This window comes from Centroberyx affinis, unplaced genomic scaffold (genome assembly GCF_046629955.1).
Source record: "Centroberyx affinis isolate AG114_WGS23_722 - 3 ecotype Tasmania unplaced genomic scaffold, CSIRO-AGI_Caff_v1 ptg000146l_1, whole genome shotgun sequence".
In the NCBI taxonomy this organism is placed as follows: domain Eukaryota; kingdom Metazoa; phylum Chordata; class Actinopteri; order Beryciformes; family Berycidae; genus Centroberyx; species Centroberyx affinis.
In genome coordinates this window covers 171481-195864 of record NW_027278844.1, presented here as the reverse complement: position 1 = coordinate 195864, position 24384 = coordinate 171481, and the positions used below count along the sequence as shown (strand labels likewise).

At 40.8% G+C, this 24384-nt stretch overlaps 1 protein-coding gene and 1 pseudogene across 1 annotated transcript; both read right to left on the bottom strand.

The window, feature by feature from the left end:
* Positions 1-2085: 2085 nt before the first annotated feature.
* Positions 2086-3006, bottom strand: LOC139654742 (trace amine-associated receptor 1-like). The gene has a single exon (XM_071531896.1). It carries the CDS (start codon positions 3004-3006, stop codon positions 2086-2088), a length of 921 nt encoding a protein of 306 aa, XP_071387997.1.
* Positions 3007-17789: 14783 nt separating this feature from the next.
* On the bottom strand, positions 17790-23872 carry LOC139654645 (trace amine-associated receptor 1-like; annotated as a pseudogene).
* Positions 23873-24384: the final 512 nt, after the last annotated feature.

Sequence of the window (24384 nt, the reverse complement as noted above, 5' to 3'; positions counted from 1 at the left end):
CTTTGGTTGGTCTCATGGTAATTTTACTATGGTACTTATATTTCTTTTCAATTGTTGTGCCATGGTGCACTGTTGTACTGTGTTATACTGTGGTAATAGGTTATGGTACTAATGATCACTAAGGTATACTTTGATAACAGCTATTGATTGCATCTGAAGTTGAAGAAAACTGACGGTGAAGACAGCCCATCACAACCCCCCCAAGGTCAGGTAAGTGGAAGATGGGGTAGTTCAAACCCTTGAAGGTACATGTACCAAATCACATAATATTCATATTTTATATTTACATATTCTTGAGTAGTGCTGAGAAGCGTTGTCTTGTGTCAGTAGACTTAAAACTAGAAATACTTTAGGATCATGACATATCTTCCTTTTGTCGATTCTCTTCTTACAGAAACTGTGAAGGCAGTGTTCAGCAGCATGGGAGAGTCCGAAATCAAGGCTGCCATACGCCGTAAGTCTTAGATGAGTGATAAACAGGGGTCCAGCCAAAAGGCATGGCGATTACTGTTTCAAAAGCTACATAAAGGACAATTCTAGTGTGATTGCAGTTTTTGCTCATTTCCTGCATTCCTTTACTCATTTACATCATTGTAGATCATATTCTGGTCAGAGGATCTTCATCAGGCAACGTCGCAATCGCAAGTATTATGCAAGTGTAGACAGTGTGCAGGATTATATTTCTTTCTCAAAACACAAAGTATAAAATAAGTTGTTTCAATTGAACACAATTTTTGTATATCACTTCTGAATACTTAAAAGTATACTTTCAGAACATTTACTTTTTTTGACCTGGTTTAGCTTGAAAATTGTCAAACAATGAGAAGTTTATCTACACATTTTTGAGTGTGTATGACCTAATCAGTTACTACACCACAAAAGTTTGTCCATTCCAAAAACGCTGAGTGTGTTCTGATTATATTTCTAGAATGATTCACTTTTCACTGTAGGTATGGCAATAGAAATGTTTGCTATTTTGTTGTCTGCACTTGGGTTTAACCTAATTAGAATCACTTTGATAGTCTCTTCACCAATATGAGTGAAGCCTGCTACTAAAAATCTGGAAGTGACACCTGAAGCCTCAGTGTCAATGTCAAGTAAAAAGAGTTGCTCAGTCTTGCTTAATTCAGTTAATTGTTGAAGTTAAATATTTCCATGCTTTCTTGTCTATTGCTGACCTTAAGAAAGTTTTCCCTGCTTTTTATTTTGTCTCATTTAGAATAATGCAACTCCCTTCTAGATAATAAATCCCTTTGCCGTCTGATTGTAGCAAGTCTACATTTGCTACCTAATTCCCTGTGAGCAAGTTTGCAGCCTGAGATCCTCAGGCAGGATATCATTCAGAAGTTCAGGTCAAACACTAAAGATGAGGTTTAGAAAGAGAAAGTGTAAAGATGACCAGACGGCCACGGCCCCAGACTTTTGAGTGCCCTGGCCGAGGAGAAGATACTTCTTTAAAATTACTTTCCAAAAGGTTTTGCTGTCTTTCCATTCTATTCTTGTTTGTTCTATGTGTATGTAACCTTGTAATTCATGTCTAGCATTTTATTGTTTGTCTTATTTACTTTCATTATTGTTTTGGTGTTACCTAAAAACATCTTGTCACACTGTTTTGAAACACAAAATGCAAGTAATATTCATTATGTATGTTTATTATATTTTCATAAAAAGTAAAATATATGATGCACCAAATGCTCTGTTATTTCTTCATAGGAGTTAGATGTTTCTGTAGTAATGCTGTGTTTATTTTATTACATTACCTTAACTGGAATTATAAATTGCAAAATGATCTGTTCTTAATATTGTAAGAATTATATTGGTTACGTGACATAATTGATAAGCAGCTTCATACAATATTGTTTGTCTGAAGCTGCATACAATTGCTTCCAGTTTTAAATTTCATAGGTTTCTGTTATGTTGTCACTTCTTAATTTTAATTTATGTACTGTAGGTACATGCATGACTACATACGCTATAATGTTCAAGGGGCAATAGACAGTGTATCTCTGTGTACTGTAATCTACACACTGATGTGCCAGCATTTATAGTTCTTCACGTCATTATTTCAGTACTCCAAACAATAAATCAAAGCAGTTTTGAGTTTGCAAAATCACCTTGAAATATTTTGCCGGAGATGATCATTCTGAAAGCAGCCCGGAACCAGCTGTAAAAGAATGCATAGATAAATGGATTGATCATTGAATTTGACATTCCAAACCAATGAAGTGATTCATGCACAGTAGCTGGTATTGAATAATTAGTCAAATGTTGCACGGAGTAATAAAGAAAGAAAGGAGTCCAAGAGATCAGAAAAAATACCATAATGATAGCCAGAGTTTTTGTGGCCTTTCTCTCCATCTTACTGACAGATGCTCCAGACTTTATGCTCTGACAGTTTGTGTTCTGGATGCTACGTGCCTGTCTCTGTGCCACCAGGAAAATCTTTATGTAGATACCGAGCATTACGATTGCCGGGAAGAAAAATGTCATACAACTTGTCATAACCATTGTAATTGGATAAATAATTGTAAGACATGTAATGTCACATTCCCCGTGATAAAGTCCCATAACTGTGATGCCTAGTCCAAATAGGACAGAAACACTCCAGTTCACCAGGATCATGATCCCAGCAACATGACCATTTATTTTAGTTCTGTATCTCAAAGGCTGACACACTGCATAATATCTGTCAACAGAAATACAACATAAGTTCAGAATAGAAGACATACACAGTGAAACATCAATGATAAGCCGTATCTTACAAAATACATCTTCAATATACCAACATCTGAGTACAGATGAATCCAAGCTGAAAGGCAAAATTAAAGCCCCTACAAGGAAGTCAGACACAGCCAGAGAGAGGAGGAGGTAGTTAGTTGGAGTGTGGAGCTGTTTGAAGTAAATGACGGCAGTGATTACGAGAAGGTTACCACATATTGTGAGAACAGATACTGAGCCAAGCAAAATGTATAATAATACACGTACTATCAAAGGGGAAGTTGCCATTATGCATGTACGTTTACCTGGTACATCACAGAGACGTATGTCCTTAAACACACCGGTCCTGTTTAATTCAAATTCCATGCTTCCTGGTTCCTGCAATTCTGCTAAACAGTGTATTCAGGTTTCCATATTTGATCACTAATACTGAGACATTTGCATTCACAATAATATTTCTTTAAGCAAAATACAATTCCAACAATATCAGTTTACTATCAGTCATTTTCAGTTTATTTTAGCACTCCATAAACTTCCATACCATGCCTCTTGACCCCTCTAGATGGTTCATACATCTATGTTGATGTGATTCCTTGCTCTCTGTTCCACTGAGCAGTATCTTTGGACTTGATTTTCATATTTATCAATCTCTAGCTTATTACCATAATAATAAAATCTTTGGTTGACCAATCAGATGTGGAGAAACTATGTGTTCTGTTTGCGTGAGATGCCATAACAACAGATGATGTCAAGAAGATATGAGTAATTATGCACTAACAGTGAGTGTGTGTCTGTCTGAGTTTGTGTGTGTGTGTGTGTGTGTGTGTGTGTGTGTGTGTGTGTGTGTGTGTGTGTGTTTCAAATTCAGGGTTACAAAGCAATCACAACACAGCACAGAGTCATCATCCTTTTTTGCTCTCTGCTGTTTTATCCACACATTCATTGATACTGGCAACAAAACACATCAATAATCATGTTGTAGAACATAGTTTAAACATTTTTTCAAACAGCTAATGCACCACTTTAGTATTCAATCATCACTTATTTAATCTCCTCTTCTGGCAAATCCTACTTTTCCTCCTTCTGTACATAGTTAGGCTTTTGCCATGTAGTATAGAATGGCATCACCTTTTATTAAGGATCTAAATGGTGTTTACATTGGTCCAAGGCTGAGCTCACCTCCATTCTCCCAGATATAGATCCTGAATGCTGTCGTTATTTAGCACCTGCAGATCCTGTTCATTCCTTCTGGTGATGTCCCTTCTCTTTTCACTTATTGGCAATATATGTACACTACAGTTTATGCTTTAACAGGCACGTCTCTACTGGCCTGCTACTGGCCTCTTTGGTATTCTGTCTGCAGAATACCATATTCCCAAATATATTGAAGATTTAGTTGCATTTCTTAGTCTGCTGGCCAGACGTTTAATTCTTATGAAATGGAAAAATCCCCATCCTCCATCGCCATCTTGATGGATTGGTGATGCGCTCTATATTATGAAATTTGGAAAAAAAAATATATATATTCTCAGGAGCAGAGAGGCTAATTTTGAAAAGGTTTGGCGAGCTTTATACAAGCATATAAAATATCTTGATCTTACCGGAGACGCGAGGCTTACATCTGACCATAGTTAAATATATCCATATGTATTGTGTTGTTGTTCATCATGTAGGAGGTGAGCCTGTCAGAAAGGATGGCAAAAAAGATTTTTCCTTCCACGCTAAGGAGTGATATTGTGCAAAACTGGTCAATCTTGGAGGAGTTCTAGTTGTGACTAAAACATTCGCCAGCAAAAATTATTTTTGTCAGCATAGATTAGTCAGTATTGTTACAGAAACACATTATGATACGGACTTGGTTGAGCTAGGTACATTCTAAATAGAGAGAGCGAGCGGCGGCTCCAGCATTGGCCAAACTTGATAAATTCAAAATCGTTGAAGCAAAATACAGTTCTGCCAACTCAATCTAGTTGTAACTAATACATTCACTAGCAAAAATAAGTTTTGTCAGCATAGATTAGTCAGTACAGTTAGCAACATTGCTACAAACCTAGATTGAGCTAGGTTCCCTTTGTATTGTAGGGATTGTATTTGTAGGGAGAGCGGCATGTGGGCAAACTTGATAAATTACAAACCTTTTACACAAAACACATGTCTGCTAGCTCAGTCTAGTTGTTACTAGACTGAGCACGTGTGATTGACAGGCAGGGGCGGGATGCTTCCTTGTGGAAGAGCTGTCTTGATTGGTTGTTAGCGCTCATCCCGAATTTTGGAGTGGCTGATTACAGGGCCTGGGATTGCCACAGAGACCAGATTTTTTCTTCTTTTTTTTTCTCAGAGCATTTGATTTATTGATAGCTGTCAGGATGTGAAGAGAATTTCAACAAATACAACCAAAACGCTTCTAAAATAAATTGCCTACCCTAGCTCTAACCCACACCCACTTTTATCAATCATGACCAAATATCAGAAGTCGACTTGGACATGATCCTAGAGTATGTATACCAAATTTCATACAAATCTATGTGGTCAATCATGAGATACAAACTTTTTGCATTTGTAGTGTCCACTAGTGGCAGAACTCAAAATGCTTTTATGGGCGTGCTCAAGCAACACTCCTCAACATGGCCCTCATTTATCAATCTAATGTAGAAACCAGCGCAGATCCGAGCGCAGAAATCATCTTACGACAGGGTTCACGTGTGATTCATGAAACGTTCGTATCTCGCCAATCACAGCGTAAGAATGATCGGGCGTTGATAAATGTGGAGGCTGAAAACAATCGTCATTTAAATATCACGCCCCTAAATGTTCTCGGTTTAGAGGCCTCGCCCCCAGAGTTTACGACATGGAGAGGCGTAATACGTCCAAGAAGAGAAACTTCTCCTACCTCGAAATAGAAACTCTAACGTCCCAAGTCCAATTGACCCAATTAGTTCTATTTGGCAGCCTGAAAAGTCATCAAAGGAAGTCGGAAAAATGCAGCATGGAAAGAAATCACTGCTGCGGTCAACAGCGATCAACAATCGAACTCCAGCTGAGGTTTGAATATTTAATTTATACATAGTAGCCTAATATAAAGCTTGTATCGCAATTCTTTACATTTAGGTGAAGAAAAAATGGTCAGACCTCAAACAAGTAGGCTATCTCAAAATGAAAGAGAAATTAATCTTAATTAATCACCAGAAAACTGTTAACACCGTTAATTGCAAACAATATGAAAATACCTATTTATGTTAGGGATAGGCTGTATGACACATAGTCGATGTAGGCCTTCACAAAATAGAATATTTTGCCATAGGCTACATATTTTTAAGTGATGAATATGTGGCTGCATACGCTTAGATGCCAGTCAGAATATATGGTCTAATAACAATTCTCCGACTCAGCCAGATTTACTCTGCTGCACCGCAAGTCCACGCTGACTCCAAAACTTGCGTACATGAGTTGAGACTTGACGTGAGATTTGATCGTAGCCTCCGCTCACGTCCAAATTGATAAATGCCGAGCTTTGCGTGGAAATGACCGTACGCCCAGTTTTCTGTCGTATGTTCGTTTCATAAATGAGGGCCCATGTGTTTGAAATTTTGGTGTGATTAGATGAATGGTCAATGAGTTATGGTTAATTGGTTGATTAAAGCGAAACCATTTGGCCTATCAATTACCTTTATACAACTTTTATAGAGGATGGTCCCAAGATGGTTCACACCAAGTTTTGTATGAATCAGATGAACGGCCTAGGAGGTGTTGTGAAAAAAGTGATCTTTAAAAAATTCAAAATGGTGGAAAATCCAATATGGTGGGCATTGAAATTGATATATGGACTCAGCACCTTCCAAAGAATCTAGGGACACAATAATTTTCTCTCTACGAGAAATGGTCCAAGTTCAATAATAATAATAATACTTTGTAACGCAAAGGGCGTGATCATTATCTGGATACCATATCCAGATACACTTGCATTTTAATACCAGGGGCCCAAGATTTAAAAATAATAATAATAATAATAATGATAATGATAATTATAATACATTTTATTTGTGTAGCGCTTTTCAAGATACGCAAGATACCAGATAAGCAGGTGGGTTTTTAGAGATGTTTTGAAAGTGAGGGTCTGAAGTAGATTCTCGGTTGTGTTTACAGAGGGAGGGGGCAGCGATGGAGAAGGCCCTGTCACCCCAGGTCCTAGTGAGGGGGACCTGGAGGTTAGCATCAGCGGATTTGAGGGTACGGGAAGGTAAAAGGCCAGATTGTGGAGGACTTTGTAGGTGATGAGCAGCAGAACTGTATGCGCTGAATTGGGAGCATAGGGATGAATTTGGAGCACAGAGGTGATGTGGCATCTGGTGCGGTAATGAGTTAAGTATACGGGTGGCTTTATTGAAGATTTTGGAGGATGCGCCATAACTATGCTATTGAAGAAGAATTGCAACTATTGCAAGAATGCTATTGCAATAGTTGAATCTTGAGGTGATGAATGCATGAATGAGTGTTTCGGCAGCTGAGAATGAGAAAGATGGACAGAGATGGGCTATGTTTTTTGAGAGATTTCAGGTAGTAGAGGAGGAGGGCTTGCCAGTAGTAGGCAAGCCTCCTGTTTGGGTGAAGCTCATCTCACTTGAGACGGATGGGTCAGGCCATGCAGGCCATTGCCTCTTACCAATACCAGTACAACCGGTTACCCTCTGGCTCCGCGCACCTTCTCCAAGTGTATGGAAATGGCGCTGGAGCCATTACGCAGGAAAGGGACCAGGGTTTTGTTCTACCTAGATGACCTAATCCTTATGGCTCACTCCCAGGAGAAAGCTGCACTCTACACAGTGGAAGTTGTACAGCATCTGCAAACACTGGGTTTCGCCATGAACTGGCAAAAGAGCTCTCCGCTCCCCACCCAGTCGTTAATTTACCTGGGTGTGGACTTGAACTCTGCCACCATGAGAGCAAAGCTGTCCCCAGCCAGGCTGGATGCGCTAAGCTTTCTACTGTCTCACATCGCACCTCACAGAGTGGTGATGGCACTGTCTGTGATGCGTCTGCTAGGCATGATGTCTGCAAGTCACGTGGTGTCCCCTTGGGACTCCTCCACGTGTCGATGGGTTCCCCTCGGGAGAGCGACGTCACACATATCGGTGTACACAGACGCGTCTCTTTCCTGCATCGTTAGCCTACATTAGCCTACATCGTTCACGACCGAGAACATTAGTTATGTTACCATAACTCCAGATTCTATGAGTATAGGCGTAACCCTCTAAGACTTAGGCCCCCTGCTCCACCGACATTGGCCGAATAAATTACTGGCTTTTGGGAACAGAGCTCAGGTCCTGACGCTGTATATTCTATAGTTGAGGACCTGAGTGTAGTCACTGTAGCGTAAAGTGGCGGGAAAGAAAATCTTCAGACTGCGCATGTGCGAGAAGGATAAACCCAATAGTGACAGCTCTTAGAGGGCTACGCTGTAGGTAGTCGAGTAGGAAGGTGGGGTCCCCATGCACCCCACTGATATATTTTTCTAACTTAGTTTTTTGTAATCCTCAAGGTGTCTAGTAAACAAATTTTGATGTTCCCAACTCGAAATATTGTCCCAAGGGTCCGTTTGGCGGCCATCTTTGCGGCCATCTTGGATTTCTGACGAAAATTGAAAATCGACATAACTTTTGAACTAGACATCATACAGAGACAAATGACCCCATTTTTCTGTGTAATGTTGGCATGAGGAATTGATTGAGAGTGTTATTATCATGATTTTAACAAGTTTGGTATATTAAAACTCAAAAATTAAGAAAAAAGTCTGTATAATTTACACTCAGAATCTTGCAAAATATCCGTCTACATACCAAACTATATGATCGTCAGAAGAAAAGATGATCTTTACCTTGTTTTTCTTGTTCTTGATGGTCACCTAGTGTGGGTGGCCCAACCTGTCATTCATGCCATCCACTTGCTAACTGATTTGTTTGGCTTTGATAAAAACTTTTACTATGGCATTTGTTCAGTGGACTCAGAAGTGTGGGACAGGTGCATTTAGATGAAAAAAATCATATAAAAAAATATAAATGGTCCCTCACACCGGCTCGGCTCTCCGATGAGGTCTCGGCTACCATGCCCCCTCATAAAGAGTTCTCCTCACTCCATGTCAATGAGGCTACAGACACACTCCTCACTAGCTGTCTCTCTAGACAATCTCTGCCCACTCTCATCCAAACCTGCTCGTAAAACCCCCACTAGCCCATGGCTCACCGGTGTCATCAGAGAGCAACGGGCGGGGCTCAGAGCAGCTGAGAGAAAATGGCGCAAATCCAGTGATCCCACTGACCTCACTGACTATCAAACTCTCTTATCGGCATTCTCCTCCCATCTAAAAAGTGCCAAGACCACTTACTATCAGGAGAAAATCAGCAGCGGCAAAGATGCTCGGAAATTATTCTCAGCTTTTAATTCACTCCTCAAACCTCCACCACCTCCACCCTCAAGTTTGCTCATGGCTGACCTCTTCGCATCCTTCTTTACTGATAAGGTTTCTACCATCACTAATCAGTTCTCTGAGCCTGACCAAATCAGTATGCTGCCACCAGCTAACAGGACCTGTCCTGTCTTTTTCCCATCTCACTGAGGAGCAAGTCTCCAAACTTCTGCTTGACTCTCGTCCCACTACCTGTCCGTTGGACCCCATACCCTCCAACCTCCTGCAGGCCATCTTGCCCACACTTATCCCTGCAGTCACGCACATCATCAACTCCTCACTTACAACGGGTGTGTTCCCCACTGCTTTTAAGCAAGCGCGGGTTAGCTCGCTGCTAAAGAAACCTACACTCAGCCCATCTCAGGTTGATAATTACAGGCCAGTTTCACTACTCACCTTCCTTTCCAAGACACTCGAGCGTGCGGTCTTTAATCAAGTCTCTGAATTCCTTTCTGAGAACAACCTGTATGATCCTAACCGGTCTGGCTTCAAACGCCGACACTCTACCAGACCGCGCTCTTGTCTGTAGTGGAAACACTGCGATCAGCTAGAGCTGCCGGTCAGTCCTCTATCCTACTGTTACTTGACCTATCGGCCGCCTTTGACATGGTTAACCACCAAATCCTCCTCTCCACACTTGCTGAGCTTGGCTTCTCAGGATCTGCTCTCTGCTGGTTTGAGTCCTGCCTCTCAGGGAGATCCTTTAGAGTGTCTTGGAGAGGGGAAGTGTCTAAATCCCATTGCTTGTCCACAGGGGAACCTCAAGGGTCAGTGCTTGGACCCCTTCTCTTTTCTATATACACCACCTCACTGGGTGCAGTGATCCGCTCACATGGCTTCTCATACCATTCATATGCTGACGATACTCAGCTCCTCCTATCGTTCCCGCCAGACGACCCCACAGTCTTGGCGCGGATATCGGCATGCCTCGCCGATATCTCGGCTTGGATGAAGGAACACCACCTTCAGCTTCACCTGTCAAAGACTGAGCTCCTTGTCATCCCAGCCAGTCCCTCTGTACAACAACAGATCAGTATCCAACTCAGCTCATGCCCACAAAGTCTGCCAGAAACTTGGGTGTCATGACTGATGACCAACTAACCTTCAAGGAGCATATGGCTTCTGTTGCTCGGTCATGCCGATTTGCTCTGTACAATATCAGGAAGATCAGACCCTACCTGTCTGAGCATGCAGCACAACTCCTGGTACAGGCGCTTGTAATATCAGCCTTGACTACTGCAACTCCTTACTGGCAGGGCTCCCGGCATGTAGCTCAAACCTCTGCAGATGATCCAGAACACGGCGGCGCGTCTGGTCTTCAACCAGCCCAAAAGAGCACACGTCACTCCGCTATTCATATCCCTCCACTGGCTCCCAGTTGCCACCCAACTTGACCAAAACGGCTCCGACCGACCTGAACGCCCTCATTCAGGTCTATGCTCCCTCTGCCCACTACGCTCTGCCAAGGAGCGGCGCCTGATGCCACCACAGCAAGGCCCTAAGTCTCTAGCCAGACTCTTCTGCTGTGGTTCCCCGGTGGTGGAACGACTTACCAAACTCCATTCGATCCGCAGAGTCCCTCTCAATCCTTAAGAAAAGGTTAAAGACCCAGCTCTTTAGCGAATACCTTCTCACCTAATGGCCCGTGTAACCAAACCAACCAAAAAAAAAAAAAGTACCTCTATGCACTCTATGCATTGCCTCATAGCACTGCCTCGTAGCACCTATGTCCTGTTGGACCAGAACTTAGCTTTATAGCACTTACTCTCGTTGTTCTCTCCTGACTAGAACCTTGCTTGTGTTGTATGAAAATCTCATGTGTAAGTCGCTTTGAATTAAAGCGTCTGCCAAATGTGAAATTGTAATTGTAAATCAGTAAACAAAAAAAAGGAATTTTAATATGGTGTAAAGTAATATTTATATGAAACAATTTCATTTGAAATAATGTCATATTGTAATTGAATTAGCTCATTTTACATACCTCAGCGTTGAGACCACAGTTGTGGGACATGAACAAAAGTGGTGTTTGGACCCATAAAATGCTTCATAAATTTTATTAAATCACACTATTTAGTAATTATTTTTTATGTGAAGATGTGTAATAACACTGTGTATATACTTATCAAGCATCACATGACAAATTTTAACATAAATCCAAAATTTCACTGCTTGTTTAGGTTATGTATGTATGTATGTATGTATGTGTATATAAACATCGAACAAAAAGTTCGGAACTTTGTGTTTGGTAGATTATTTCTCTGTTGTAACAATGCTTCTTGGCAATACATTTTATACCGTTGGAAAGCCTGTTTATTTCCCTTTTAAATGGTGCCTCATTTGTAAGGAACATGCATTTGTGGGATGAGCAGCACAGCTGAGTATGTGGGTTGCGCTCATGAAAAATTTGCCAAATCTTCTCTGCCAATGCGAAACAGCTTATTCTGCTGTTGCTATTGACTCTTGTTTTGAGCTTCCGGTACCCCCAGGTGCTGACAATCAGGTACCTGATTGGCACCTGCACTGGAACCTGAACATGTGGAGGAACGTTATGTTCAGCGATGAGTCCAGATTCTGCCTACGGAAGTTGGATCGTAGGGTCAAAGTGTGGAGAAGACGGGGAGAACGCTATGCTGATCACTGCACCGATAGAGAAACACCTTTTGGTGGAGGCGGTGTGATGGTGTGGGGCGGCATCTCCATCACTAGAAAAACAAGGCTTGTCATCATCGGAGGCGATCTCAATGCAGAGAGATATCGAGATGAGATTCCGCAACCGGTGGCGATCCCGTATCTCCACAGTCTGGGACCGAACTCCATCCTCCAAGATGACAACGCTCGCCCCCACAGTGCGGGGTTTATCAGAGACTACCTCCAGAATTTGGGAGTAGAGAGAATGGAACGGCCTGCCAACAGTCCTGACCTCAACCCAATTGAACACTTATGGGATCAGCTTGGGCGTGCTGTTCGTGCTAGAGTGACCGACACAACCACGTTGGCTGACTTGCGACAAATCCTGGTTGAGGAGTGGAATGCCATCCCACAGCAGTGTGTGACCAGGCTGGTGACCAGCATGAGGAGGAGGTGCCGGGCTGTTGTGGCTGTGTATGGTTCTTCCACACGCTACTGAGGCTCCTGACTGTTTGTTAAATGAATAAATTGTAAAATTGCCAATATGTCTTGTTTCTTCCTTGTTACTGATAGACTTCAATCATCCAATCCACCAAACAACACAAAACAAGAGTCAATAGCAACAGCAGAATAAGCTGTTTGGCATTGGCAGAGAAGATTTGGCAAATTTTTCATGAGCGCAACCCACATACTCAGCTGTGCTGCTCATCCCACAAATGCATGTTCCTTACAAATGAGGCACCATTTAAAAGGGAAATAAACAGGCTTTCCAACGGTATAAAATGTATTGCCAAGAAGCATTGTTACAACAGAGAAATAATCTACCAAACACAAAGTTCCGAACTTTTTGTGCGATGTTTATATACATATTTTTTTATTTTATTTACATATATATGAAATATGACTGCCGCTGCTGAATTATTATTTTTTTTTACAAGAGGAGAGAGGAGAGGAGAAGAGAGGAGGAGAGGAGAGCGCTCTGTCTTATCTCTTTAGAAACTAACATTATATTATTTTGTGCTACGGACGCTTCATATCCAGGTCAATTCACACGCTTGTGAGTAAAGCATATAAATGGAGAGGAGAGCGCTCCGTGTTATCTCTTTAGAAGCTAACGTTATATTATTTTGCGCTACGGACGCTTCATATCCAGGTCAATTCACACACCTGTGAGTAAAGCATATAAACAAGAAACTTTGCGCTTACCTGATAATGTCAGCACAATGATTATAACAACAAGCACCGGGTAGATGTCAACAATGAAGCAAGCAATGCTGATCACTGATTCAGGATTATCATTCGCCGACGGGAAAACAGTCCTGCAACTTCACGTGAGTATCGCACAGTAACTTTACAGCAAACGCAATCATTTGATAGGAAAACGCAAAGATAGTTGGTTTCCACATGCACCGATTGTTTTCTTCTTCCTGGAGGCGGGCCTTACTATGCGCGAGGGCCACCGTGACGCGTGAAAGCTGTCAATCTCAAAGACAACTGACAGATTCCCTCGTAGAGATATTAACATTACATATTATTTAGATAGGATTCTCTTAAAGAAACGTCATAAATGTAAGTTATTTTATAATTGAAAATGTCATCGGGGTGTTGTAGTGGGGGGAAAGTGGGACTAACTACCCAGGGCCCCAATGCGGGGAGGGCCCTCGAAAAACCTGGAATGAAAAGTTTGTTTTTGTTTGCAATTTTTTATTTCTAAGTGTCATAACTAAATTAAAATTGGCTGAATAAATCGGTTGAGAGACTGACCTTTGTATCAAAAAAAAAAATAGTGGAGGCTCTCTGAGGCCCCTCTCACCCCTTACAAAAGGCGCAGAATGGGTTCGTCCGCCGCTGCACTAGGATTCATCTCTAAATGCAGCTAATCGAGCCGAGTGACTGCTGATGCTGTCATATGACATTATATCTATCAACATTACCTAGCAAAGCTTAACATCATGAAACACATGGCCCTCAGTTTCAGAAACAGCCACGAGAGTGGAGCAGCGGCAGGTCCCTCATCTGTTACTGAGGACGTGAGACAAGGTGAGCTCATTAAGTGTCTACTAAAAGTTATTACAAGCAATCATTTGACATTGAGGTGTCACGGTCCTCGCAGTAAAGACAGTTGAACTTGGAGCGATATTTAGCCCTTACCCTGTAAGCTAGCATGATTCATATGATACCACTGGCTGCGGGTTCAGCTTAAAAACTGAACCCGCAACGGCCTTCAAAAGAAAGTAATGTTAATGCCAGATGATCCACCATCATTTTCAGAGGGTTAAAAGTAGGCCAAGTAAACCAAGAACTGAGGAGGAGAATAATTCCAATTTTAAGATCATGGTGATCAATGAGGCAGAGTCTAATTAAAATATAACCTATGGTTCTATTTTTAACTTTTAGATGGTTAAATTATGTTAGAAATAGGCCTACCAGTAGGCTGCAGTTAAATTTTTGGCCTATTCAAACAAGACAGTTTCATTTAAAACATATATATCAGCTTACCTTGTTTTTTCAATGTGTTACTGTTACTGGTGCATTCTGGTCAGATTTAATTCTTTTTTTTATAAAAACAAGATTTGAACATTTGATTTGAGTAATTGTAGGCTACAGTAGGCTATGTTGAGAAAGGAGGGTTGAAATGTGGTGAGATTTCAAACTGTGCAGACTTAAGCACATATCACAGATTATTATTACTTGTTTAAATGTGGTATGAACAGTTCATTAGTGGCTACCCTAATAACCACTACAGATTCATGTGTACAGTTGTTGGCTCAATTATTTGTAAAAAAAAAAAAATTCAAAAGATCCGTGAGAGACAAAGACATAGCCCACAGAGACTGCTTATGTATAGGGCCCAGAATTTTGTGCTACACGCCTGAATGTCATTACATTTAAGTAAATTAACACTGTTTGGTAATACAACAGTGTGGTGATGCAAGTTAATTCTGGAAAAAAGGATCGTTAAGAATGAATAATTGGAAGAATGAATGACAGCTAGCTAGCCGCTAGCTAACACCCAGTGGATGTAAACGGTCACCCACTGGGTGATATGGGTCACACATAAACTAATAGCTTGTTTGTCAAATCACATGTTTGAATTTTCAGATGAGTTTAAAAGAGTGGCTGATCAAAAGAAGAACGAATTAATAATTGACAATAAATATCAATAATTGTTTTAAAGATTATACTTTTATTATGTTCAATAAAAGTGTATTTTCCTAAATCTTGAGACACCTCATATGTAAGCTAGACAGACATTTCCCCTGCTCATTACTGTGCACAAATGTACTGTATGTACTTAGGCCTCAAGAGCCCTTCTGGTGCCAGCAGACACATAGAAACCTCCCGGCAGGGCGCGCTTTGCAAGCACACAAAAACTTATTTGTGCAAAAAAAAATGTGTGCAAAAAAAATATTGTCACACGCGCGCAAAGTGCACGTGCTTCACCTCCGCTGCTACAACTCCATCCTAGGGGAAACACTGCCTTCTGCCAAAAACTTCAATCATTCAATCATTTTTGATTCTACCCTAAACTCATGTTTCCGTCAGTTGAGAAATATCTCCATAATGTTTTTTTGTGTCATTCCATGACCTTTGAGAGAGTTGTCTATGCTTTTGTCTCCTCCTGCCCGGACTACTGCAGTTCTCTCTACTCCACCCTCAGTAGCAAGGCCCTCTCCAGGCTGCAGCTGGTTCAAAACGCAGCAGCCAGAATATTTACTGAAACTAGGAAAAGAGATCCCATCTCTCCCATTTTGGCTTCTCTACATTGACTCCCAGTTAAATTTAGAATTGATTTTAAAATTCTCCTGTAACTTTCAAAGCCCTTATAGCCCCCACTTACATTTCTGATCTTTAGAAGCTTTATATGCAGACACAGCCTCTTAGTTCTTCGACCTTAACACTGCCCTCCATCCAGTGGTGTAACATAATTGTGATTGGCCCCGGTGCAAATATTTTTTCTTGCCCCCCCCAAACACAATAACATACGCACAGACACACACACACACACACACACAACCACTCCAGACAATTGCAAAGCAGACGATTGCTATGCCACCATGGAGAGGCTCACCATGCAACTCCCATCCTGCAAACCAGCCTTTGGTCAGCACCACAGACAGCAGCCGAACTGCTGATCAGCTGTTCAACTGTCCGTGGTGCTGAACAAAGGCTGGCCAAAGCGCCAAATTTATCAACGCTAATCTAACAGCCTGCCCTGGACTCAAACCACCACAGCCTAATTTCTCCAACTATCAAACATCCGAAATAGCTTTAGCCAGCCTACACTAACAAATCAACACAAAGGTAGCTTACACAGTATGTCGATAAGCATAGAACAAGTAGCCATCATGAAAAGCACAGCAACTCATTATAGGCCTACACAGTATGAATGAATGGATGACGGCACCTGATCACACAATCACTTGCATTTATAGAATTCATCATTCATCATCAATGGCACAGCGGCCAAATGTTATCACAGACACAGATGGGTAGATAGGTGCGCATTTTCCAACATATGAGAGATAACAATTACATTGCTATAGATTTAAATCCCTGATCCCACTCCATAACAAAGAGAAACCTGTACTCACCCATTAGAAGTTCATCCTATGGGCCTTGCGCTCAGCAAAGTCATTAAAAATACTCCTCAAGTCCAAATTCCTGGCTCTGCTGTTCTCTATTGAGAGTATAGCCAATCCACCGAGTCTTTCTTGCTGCTCCTTAAATAAGACTTTATCAACTTGAGCTTGGAGAATGAGCGCTCTGCAGTCGCAACAGTGACAGGTATGGTGAGGTATAACGGCAATGCTGTGCAAACATCGCTAAATGTTGCATCACTGTAGAAAGGTGCACTTCGGTCTGCAAACAGCCAGCAAGGCTCACAATAGGCACAGTCCAGGGAGGGCGAATAACACAGCCATGTTCGTGGGAGTTTGATACCTGCCTTGGTAGTGGTGGTGTAATAAGTGTCGGAGAAACACCTGTTTCCTTGCTTTTTGTCTCTGGGGAATGGCCCGGTAGGCCTACATGAACCTGTTGCTATAATATAACTCTTGATCTTGGCGTCAGGGGGCACAGTACCGTCATACAGTCCCCTATCTGTGGGGGGAATCTTTGTAGGACTACCGCCGGGCACAGCCGAGTCCGACCTAACCCTAAACCCTAACCCTAACCTCCTCCATCCCAAGGTCTGACTAGCTTTTACGTGATTTTATGTTCTGTAATTTTGTTATGTTTTATTTATGTTTTATTTTTATATTTTTATTACCTCCGCTAAGGAGGTTATGTTTTCGGTGCGGTTTGTTTGTTTGTTTGTCTGTTAGCAGGATTAGGGAAAAACTACTGGTCCGATTTTCATGAAACTTCATGGAAGGGTGTAGCATGGGCCAAGGAAGAACCCATTAAATTTTGGAGCGGATCCGGATCCGACTCACGAACAAGCAATAATAGCACGAACCTTGGCGGAGGTCTGCGCTCTCCGAGTGCCCTTCTAGTTTTTGTTCGGATTTTGTTTTTTTGTTCTGGTACTGCTTATTTTATTGTGTTGTATTTACTGCACTTTGTAACCCTGTTTATTATAGTTCATAAAAAGTTAATTATATGATGTGCCAAATGCTGTTATTTCTTCGTAATACTTTTTGTGGTAATTATACCTTTAGTGTTGAACAAAGCAGCAGTGTTTCGATGGATGCTGCATTTATTTTCTTTTTCTTTTTTTACTTGAAAGACAATTTTTGGGGGTTTATTACATACAGTACTTCAAAGTAAAGAGACAGTAAAGATTGGGAGAGGCAGGGTGATAACAGGCGACAGGTCCTGGGCCGCATGCGCCCCAGACCACTGAGCCACTCTACATACAGATACTGTGTACAGTACAGGGAAAATGCAGAAATAAATATATGAGATAAAGTGTAAATCTTTATTGTGCCAACTTTGATCATTAGTAACATGTCAATACTTAAGCACTCCAAACATTAAGTCAAAGGAGTTTTGAGTTTACAAAATCACCTTGAAATATTTTGCCAGAAATTATAATCCTGAAAGCTGCCCGGAACCAGCTGTAAAAGAATGCATAAACAAATGGATTGATCATTGAATTTGATCACCCAAGCCAACTAAGTGTTTCAATCACAGGAATTGGTATTGAGTAATTACTCAGAGGCTGAACGGTGATACAAAGAAAGAAAGGAGTCCAGCAGATCAGAAAAACTCCCATAACGATAGCCACAGTTTTTGTGGCCTTTCTCTCCATCTTACTGACAGATGCTCCAGACTTTATGCTTGGACAGTTTGTGTTCTGGATGCTACGTGCCTGTCTTTGTGCCACCAGGAAAACCTTTAGGTAGATACTGAGCATTACAACCGTTGGGAGGTAGAATGAGAAAATACATCCCATAATGGCTGAAATTGGGATATGTGAAAAATAACACCTTCCTTCACATTCTCCTTCCTTGAATCCCATAATTATGATGCCAAGTCCAACTAGGGCAGAAATACCCCAGGTCACCAGGATCATGATTCCAGCAACATGAACATTTATTTTAGTTCTATACCTCAAAGGCTGACACACTGCATAATATCTGTCAATAGAAATAAAACATAAATTCAGAATGGAAGATGTAGTCAGTGAAATATCAATGTTACGTGGGGGCAGAAGTGAGGACCCAGATGCAGACAGGCAGGCAGAGGCTTTACTGAGTGCAAGAGTTTTAATAAGGAACTTAGGCAAAAGATACAAAAAACCAAAAACGCAACAGGCTGGCAAAAGACAAACAAAGGAAGACAAAACCCAACCTGGCTGGCAAAAAGCAAGAAGTCCAAAACTAGTGACGAGGCAGGGAACACGGGAACGCGGGAACACGGGAACAGGAACAGAACAGGTAGACTAAACAGAACAGACGAACTGACAAGGAGTGGATGATAAACCGGGGTAGATATACTGTGGGGATGGGTGATTAGTGATGAGGTACAGGTGTGTGGGAGCAGGAGCTGGGGCTAAAAGAGGGAGCCACACCCACACTACAAACTGACAGACAGACCAGGAGGCGGAGACACAAGGGAGGCAGGGAACACAGAGAAACAGAAAGAAACACAAAGGCAGGTCATGGCAGAACCATGACACTCTGCCATTATTAGTTATCATAATCTATTTTGTTTGCATATATTTGAAACCAGGCATATATGCCTCACAAAATGTATATGCTAAAATGTTTGTTTGTCAGTAGAGCCGAAGCAATAAAGGAATTTGTTTCTCCTAATCCACATGGTTGTCATTGATTGAATCAACATGTTTCTCATTTATTCAAAGACTCTGTCTTTCCACTCTTATGAATAGGCTGCCCTCTAGCAGTACTGGATAGACAGTGGCCTACATCGTTCACGACCGAGAACGTTAGTTATGTTACCATAACTCCAGATTCTATGAGTATAGGCGTAGCCCTCTAAGAGCTGTTGCTATTGGGTTTATCCCTCTCGCGCATGCGCAGTCTGAAGATTTTCTTTCCCGTCACTTTACACTACAGTGGCTGAGCTCTGTTCCCAAAAGCCAGTAATTTCTTCGGCCAATGTCGGTGGAGCAGGGGACCTAAGTCTTAGAGGGTTACGCCTATACTCATAGAATCTGGAGTTATGGTAACATAACTAACGTAACTAACGGCCCCATATACACCTGGTATTAAAATGCAAGTGTATCTGGATATGGTATCCGGATAATGATCACGCCCTTTGCATTTACAACTTATTATTATTATTGAACTTGGACCATTTCTTGTAGAGAGAAAATTATTGTGTCCCTAGATTCTTTGGAAGGTGCTGCGTCCATGTATCAATTTCAACGCCCACCATATTGTAGGGATGCCGCGATTGATCAGCCAGCAATCGGAATCGGCCGATATTCAGTATAAATATGAGATAATGCTTTAATAGTCGCCTATTGCAAAACCCGATTGATGACGCAAAACACGTGAGCCATTTCTCAGCGGAGTTGGCGTCATTGTCACATGCTAACTCACCTCAAAACATGTCGGCGATGTGGATGCTAATTAAAAACACAAATCTTCATGGACAACCAGTAACATCGCAGTCCGTCACGCCCGCTACTTCCCCTTTAATTCTCTGCTTATTTAATGCATCAATTCATCGCATGCCATGTGCGTTTGTTTACATAATGGTCTGCACTCTGCACCGCTGTCCGCGGTTCTGAACTGAACGGTTGAGACCCTAACAGCGGAGAGGCAACTGAAAAGTCTCATTTCTCTCTCTCTTAAGAACATTCATTTATACAAAAACAAAGACTGAAACGGATATATATCTTCGGTGTCTCCGTTTATTTAACTCGCCTCAACAACACAGGCAAGTGGCAACACTCTTGTGCTCCGGTTATCTCACTAAATCATGTTGCGCTACCTAGAACGCACATGGTTTTGTTTACATAATGATCAAGTAAATATTGAGGTAGAAAAAAAGAAAATGTGGATACTTTTTAACCAGGACTCAATTTGATGGATGAAATGTATGTAAAATGGAAACTGTTAGACCTATAATACTGCTATACCAGCTGCTATAACAAAACAAAAAAACTATCGGTATGGCAGATATGGCTCATAGACGATCGGCGGCAAAAAACGTTATCGGGGCATCCCTACCATATTGGATTTTCCACCATTTTTAATGTTTTAAAGATCACTTTTTTCACAACACCTCCTAGGCCGTTCATCTGATTCACACAAAACTTGGTGTGGATCATCTTATGACCATCCTCTATAAAAGTTGTATAAAGGTAATTGATAGGCCAAATGGTTTTGCTTTAATCAACCAATTAACCATAACTCATTGACCATTCATCTGACCAAACCAAAATTTCAAACACATGTTGAGGAGTGTTGCTTGAGCACGCCCATAAAAGCATTTTGAGTTCTACCACTAGTGGTACCACCACAAATGCAAAAAGTTTGTATCTCATGATTGACCCCATAGATTTGTATGAAATTTGGTATACATGCTCTAGGATCATGTCCAAGTCGACTTCTGATATTTGGTCATGATTGATAAAAGTGGGTGTGGGTTAAAGCTAGGGTAGGCAATTTATTTTAGAAGGATTTTGGTTATATTTGTTGAAATTCTCTTCACATCCCGACAGCTATCAATAAGTCAAATGCTCTGAGAAAAAAAAAAAATCTGGTCTCTGTGGCAATCCCAGGCCCTGTAATCAGCCACTCCAAAATTCGGGACGAGCGCCAACAACCAATCAAGACAGCTCTTTCACAAGGAAGCGTCCCGCCCCTGCCTGTCAATCACACGTGCTCAGTCTAGTAACAACTAGACTGAGCTAGCAGACATGTGTTTTGTGTAAAAAGTTTGTAATTTATCAAGTTTGCCCACACGCCGCTCTCTCTCTAATACAAAGGGGACCTAGCTCAATCTAGGTTTGTAGCTAGTTTGTTTCTAACTGTACTGACTAATCTATGCTGACAAAACTTATTTTTGCTAGTGAATGTTTTAGTTACAACTAGATTGAGTTGGCAGAACTGTATTTTGCTTCAACGATTTTGAATTTATCAAGTTTGGCCAATGCTGGAGCCGCCGCTCGCTCTCTCTATTTAGAATGTACCTAGCTCAACCAAGTCCGTATCATATTGTGTTTCTGTAACAATACTGACTAATCTATGCTGACAAAAATAATTTTTGCTGGCGAATGTTTTAGTCACAACTAGAACTCCTCCAAGATTGACCAGTTTCGCACAATATCACTCCTTAGCGTGGAAGGAAAAATCTTTTTTGCCATCCTTTCTGACAGGCTCACCTCCTACATGATGAACAACAACACAATACATATGGATATATTTAACTATGGTCGGATGTAAGCCTCGCGTCTCTGGTAAGATCAAGATATTTTATATGCTTGTATAAAGCTCGCCAAACCTTTTCAAAATTAGCCTCTCTGCTCCTGAGAATATATTTTTTTTTTTTCCAAATTTCATAATATAGAGCGCATCACCAATCCATCAAGATGGCGATGGAGGATGGGGATTTTTCCATTTCATAAGAATTAAACGTCTGGCCAGCAGACTAAGAAATGCAACTAAATCTTCAATATATTTGGGAATATGGTATTCTGCAGACAGAATACCAAAGACGCCAGTAGCAGGCCAGTAGAAGGCCAGTAGAGACGTGCCTGTAGTGTACACATATTGCCAATAAGCAGTGGTGGAGGAAGTACTGAAGCTCAGTACTTAAGTAAAAGTACAGATAACCAGCAAAATATATACTTAAGTAAAAGTAGAAGTACTACATTAACAATCCTACTTAAGTGAAAGTAAATAAGTACTTACTTTTAAATGTACTTTAAGTATTAAAAGTAAAAGTACTCACACAATGGGTTGTCTCTTAATGTCCAGGCCTATATTTCAATAAAAAACATAGTATGGGGCTGTGTTACCCTGTTAGGTAACATATAATCAACAGAATTATAAAATAGAGCGTGAAATGTATCACAGAGGGTAAGCATAAGTACGCTAACCTTTACAATAAACAAAAGTTGTTGCTGGTAAGTATTACTAATGGCATCTGCAGAGGTATAAGAATTACTAGTAGTAACATCTGCATTTTCTAATATCATTTGGCAAAACCAATAAAGAAGACGGTTATATCTTCAAATCATTTATTTTATTGTAAATCTATTCAAAGCAAAACATTAGACTCTGTTGGCTGCATTATAGAAAAAAAAATGTATCCAGAGTTTACATGGCAAAAACTAGGCTAGTAACTGACTAGGCTATTAATCAATGACAATTTTAGTACTGGTAATTAGTTTGTGACATTTTTAAGAACATTACTTAAAAATTACTCCTCACTGACAATTAACTAAAGATCTTAGTGCAATAACAAAACAAAGAATTTGAGGACATAATGTCAAGCTTTGGAAGAGACAGATCATGTCACATTTTTCAGTCATTTATCTGATCAAATAGGCTAATTTATCGACAGATTATTCAACTATTCTAATCAACAGAATATTCAACTGTGAAAAATAAAAAATTAGTTGCAGCCCTTTTTTTAAACCATTCTTTTCTTTAACTTCTGACATGTCGCTAACATGAGAATTCAACAAGTCTTAATGCTGGCAAGGCTCATCTATGAACATTTTCTTTTTTTTTTCTCTGCGCATCAGTTTTAACATGGCAGTTTCTTTGTCATTTGCATTACCAGAACTTTTTGTTCAATTTCAACAAGAGTTGGTTTTCAAAGTTTTTTGAGCCTAGTCTGCCTCTTTTTGGAGAAAAAATCTGCCCGGCTGAGCTAAAAAGTCTTTCACATGCTGCGGAGGCAGGCAGCGGAGTGTTGATTTTGAGGGACAAGTTGAGAACATTGGGCACTGACTTGAGGACATTCATGGAGGTTGTTGAACTGGTCAGATAGGTGTCCAGCTGTCTTGTGGTTTCTTGAACGTTTCCCTTCATAAGACCAAAGAAGTCCTCCTCCTCTGACCCTGAATGCCTGCCTGGTGATGGGACTGACTCCAGATCCATGTGGCCCTTGATATAGTCCATGCCTATACAAAAGAATTTCCAGACAGAATAAAGGAAATGTGTGAAACCAATAAACATGGACTGTATGTGTATACAGTAACCATATGAACATCATGATAACTAGGCCATTGTGCTGACTATTAACACATTTTCGGATCAACTGTTATATCTTACTATGATCAGGATCTGCCTTTTACAAGGTTTAATAAATTAATAATACCCTCCCTGTACAACAGCAATTGAGGAACCATTTCAGTGACTTACCCAATTTCAGCAAGTCCGCATTGCTTGTCCACGAGGTGCGGAACTTCGGAAGCAAAATGGCAGCAGCAACAAGTTCAGGGTCAGAAAACATGTCTCCAAATCGCCGCTTTATTCCTTCTTGAAGGGCAGTGATCAGTGGCTGGCAGAACCTAGATGAGGTTTTCAGGCGGTCAAGCTTCACATTTAGGAGGGTTATATTTGGCACTAGCCATCCCATGTGGACATCCACCTCTGCCTGCAATATGTTCAGTGCCTTGGAGATTGGGCCCATGGTTGCAACATATTCAGTCAAGAAAGCAAGTTCTGCAGGGCTGAACCTGTAACACAGGGACAAAACACCAGAATGTAGAATGTCAATTAAAGATCAAAATAGTTGAAAAAATCTAAGTATACTAGAATATTCTCAAGTTGATATTGCTGAAATTATGATTTGGCATTTTTAATATCAGAAAGTAGTCTATATTGAACATTACAACATGTAGTCTACAAGCATAAATCTGAAAACAACTTTAATTTCACCAATCATGTTTTTACAAGATTATGTGTTTGGCTGTGCAAAATACTTAAATTATGAAATGCTAGTATCTCAAATTAAGATCTAGTTCTAGAAACATGAAACAGGTGGTTGATAAGATGATAATGTTCCAAATGATCTAAATGCAGTTAATAATACAGTTACTTTAACAGCAGCTAGATGGTAAGTCAGCTACAATATTACTATACCCATACATGTGTATCTGCTCCCAGCCACACTTACATGGGGATTTTAAGTGCAGTGGTCAC

Coding starts and splice junctions, on each gene's coding strand:
- LOC139654742 (XM_071531896.1), bottom strand. CDS start 3,006: ATGGCAACTTCCCCTTTGATAGTACGTGTATTATTATACATTTTGCTT.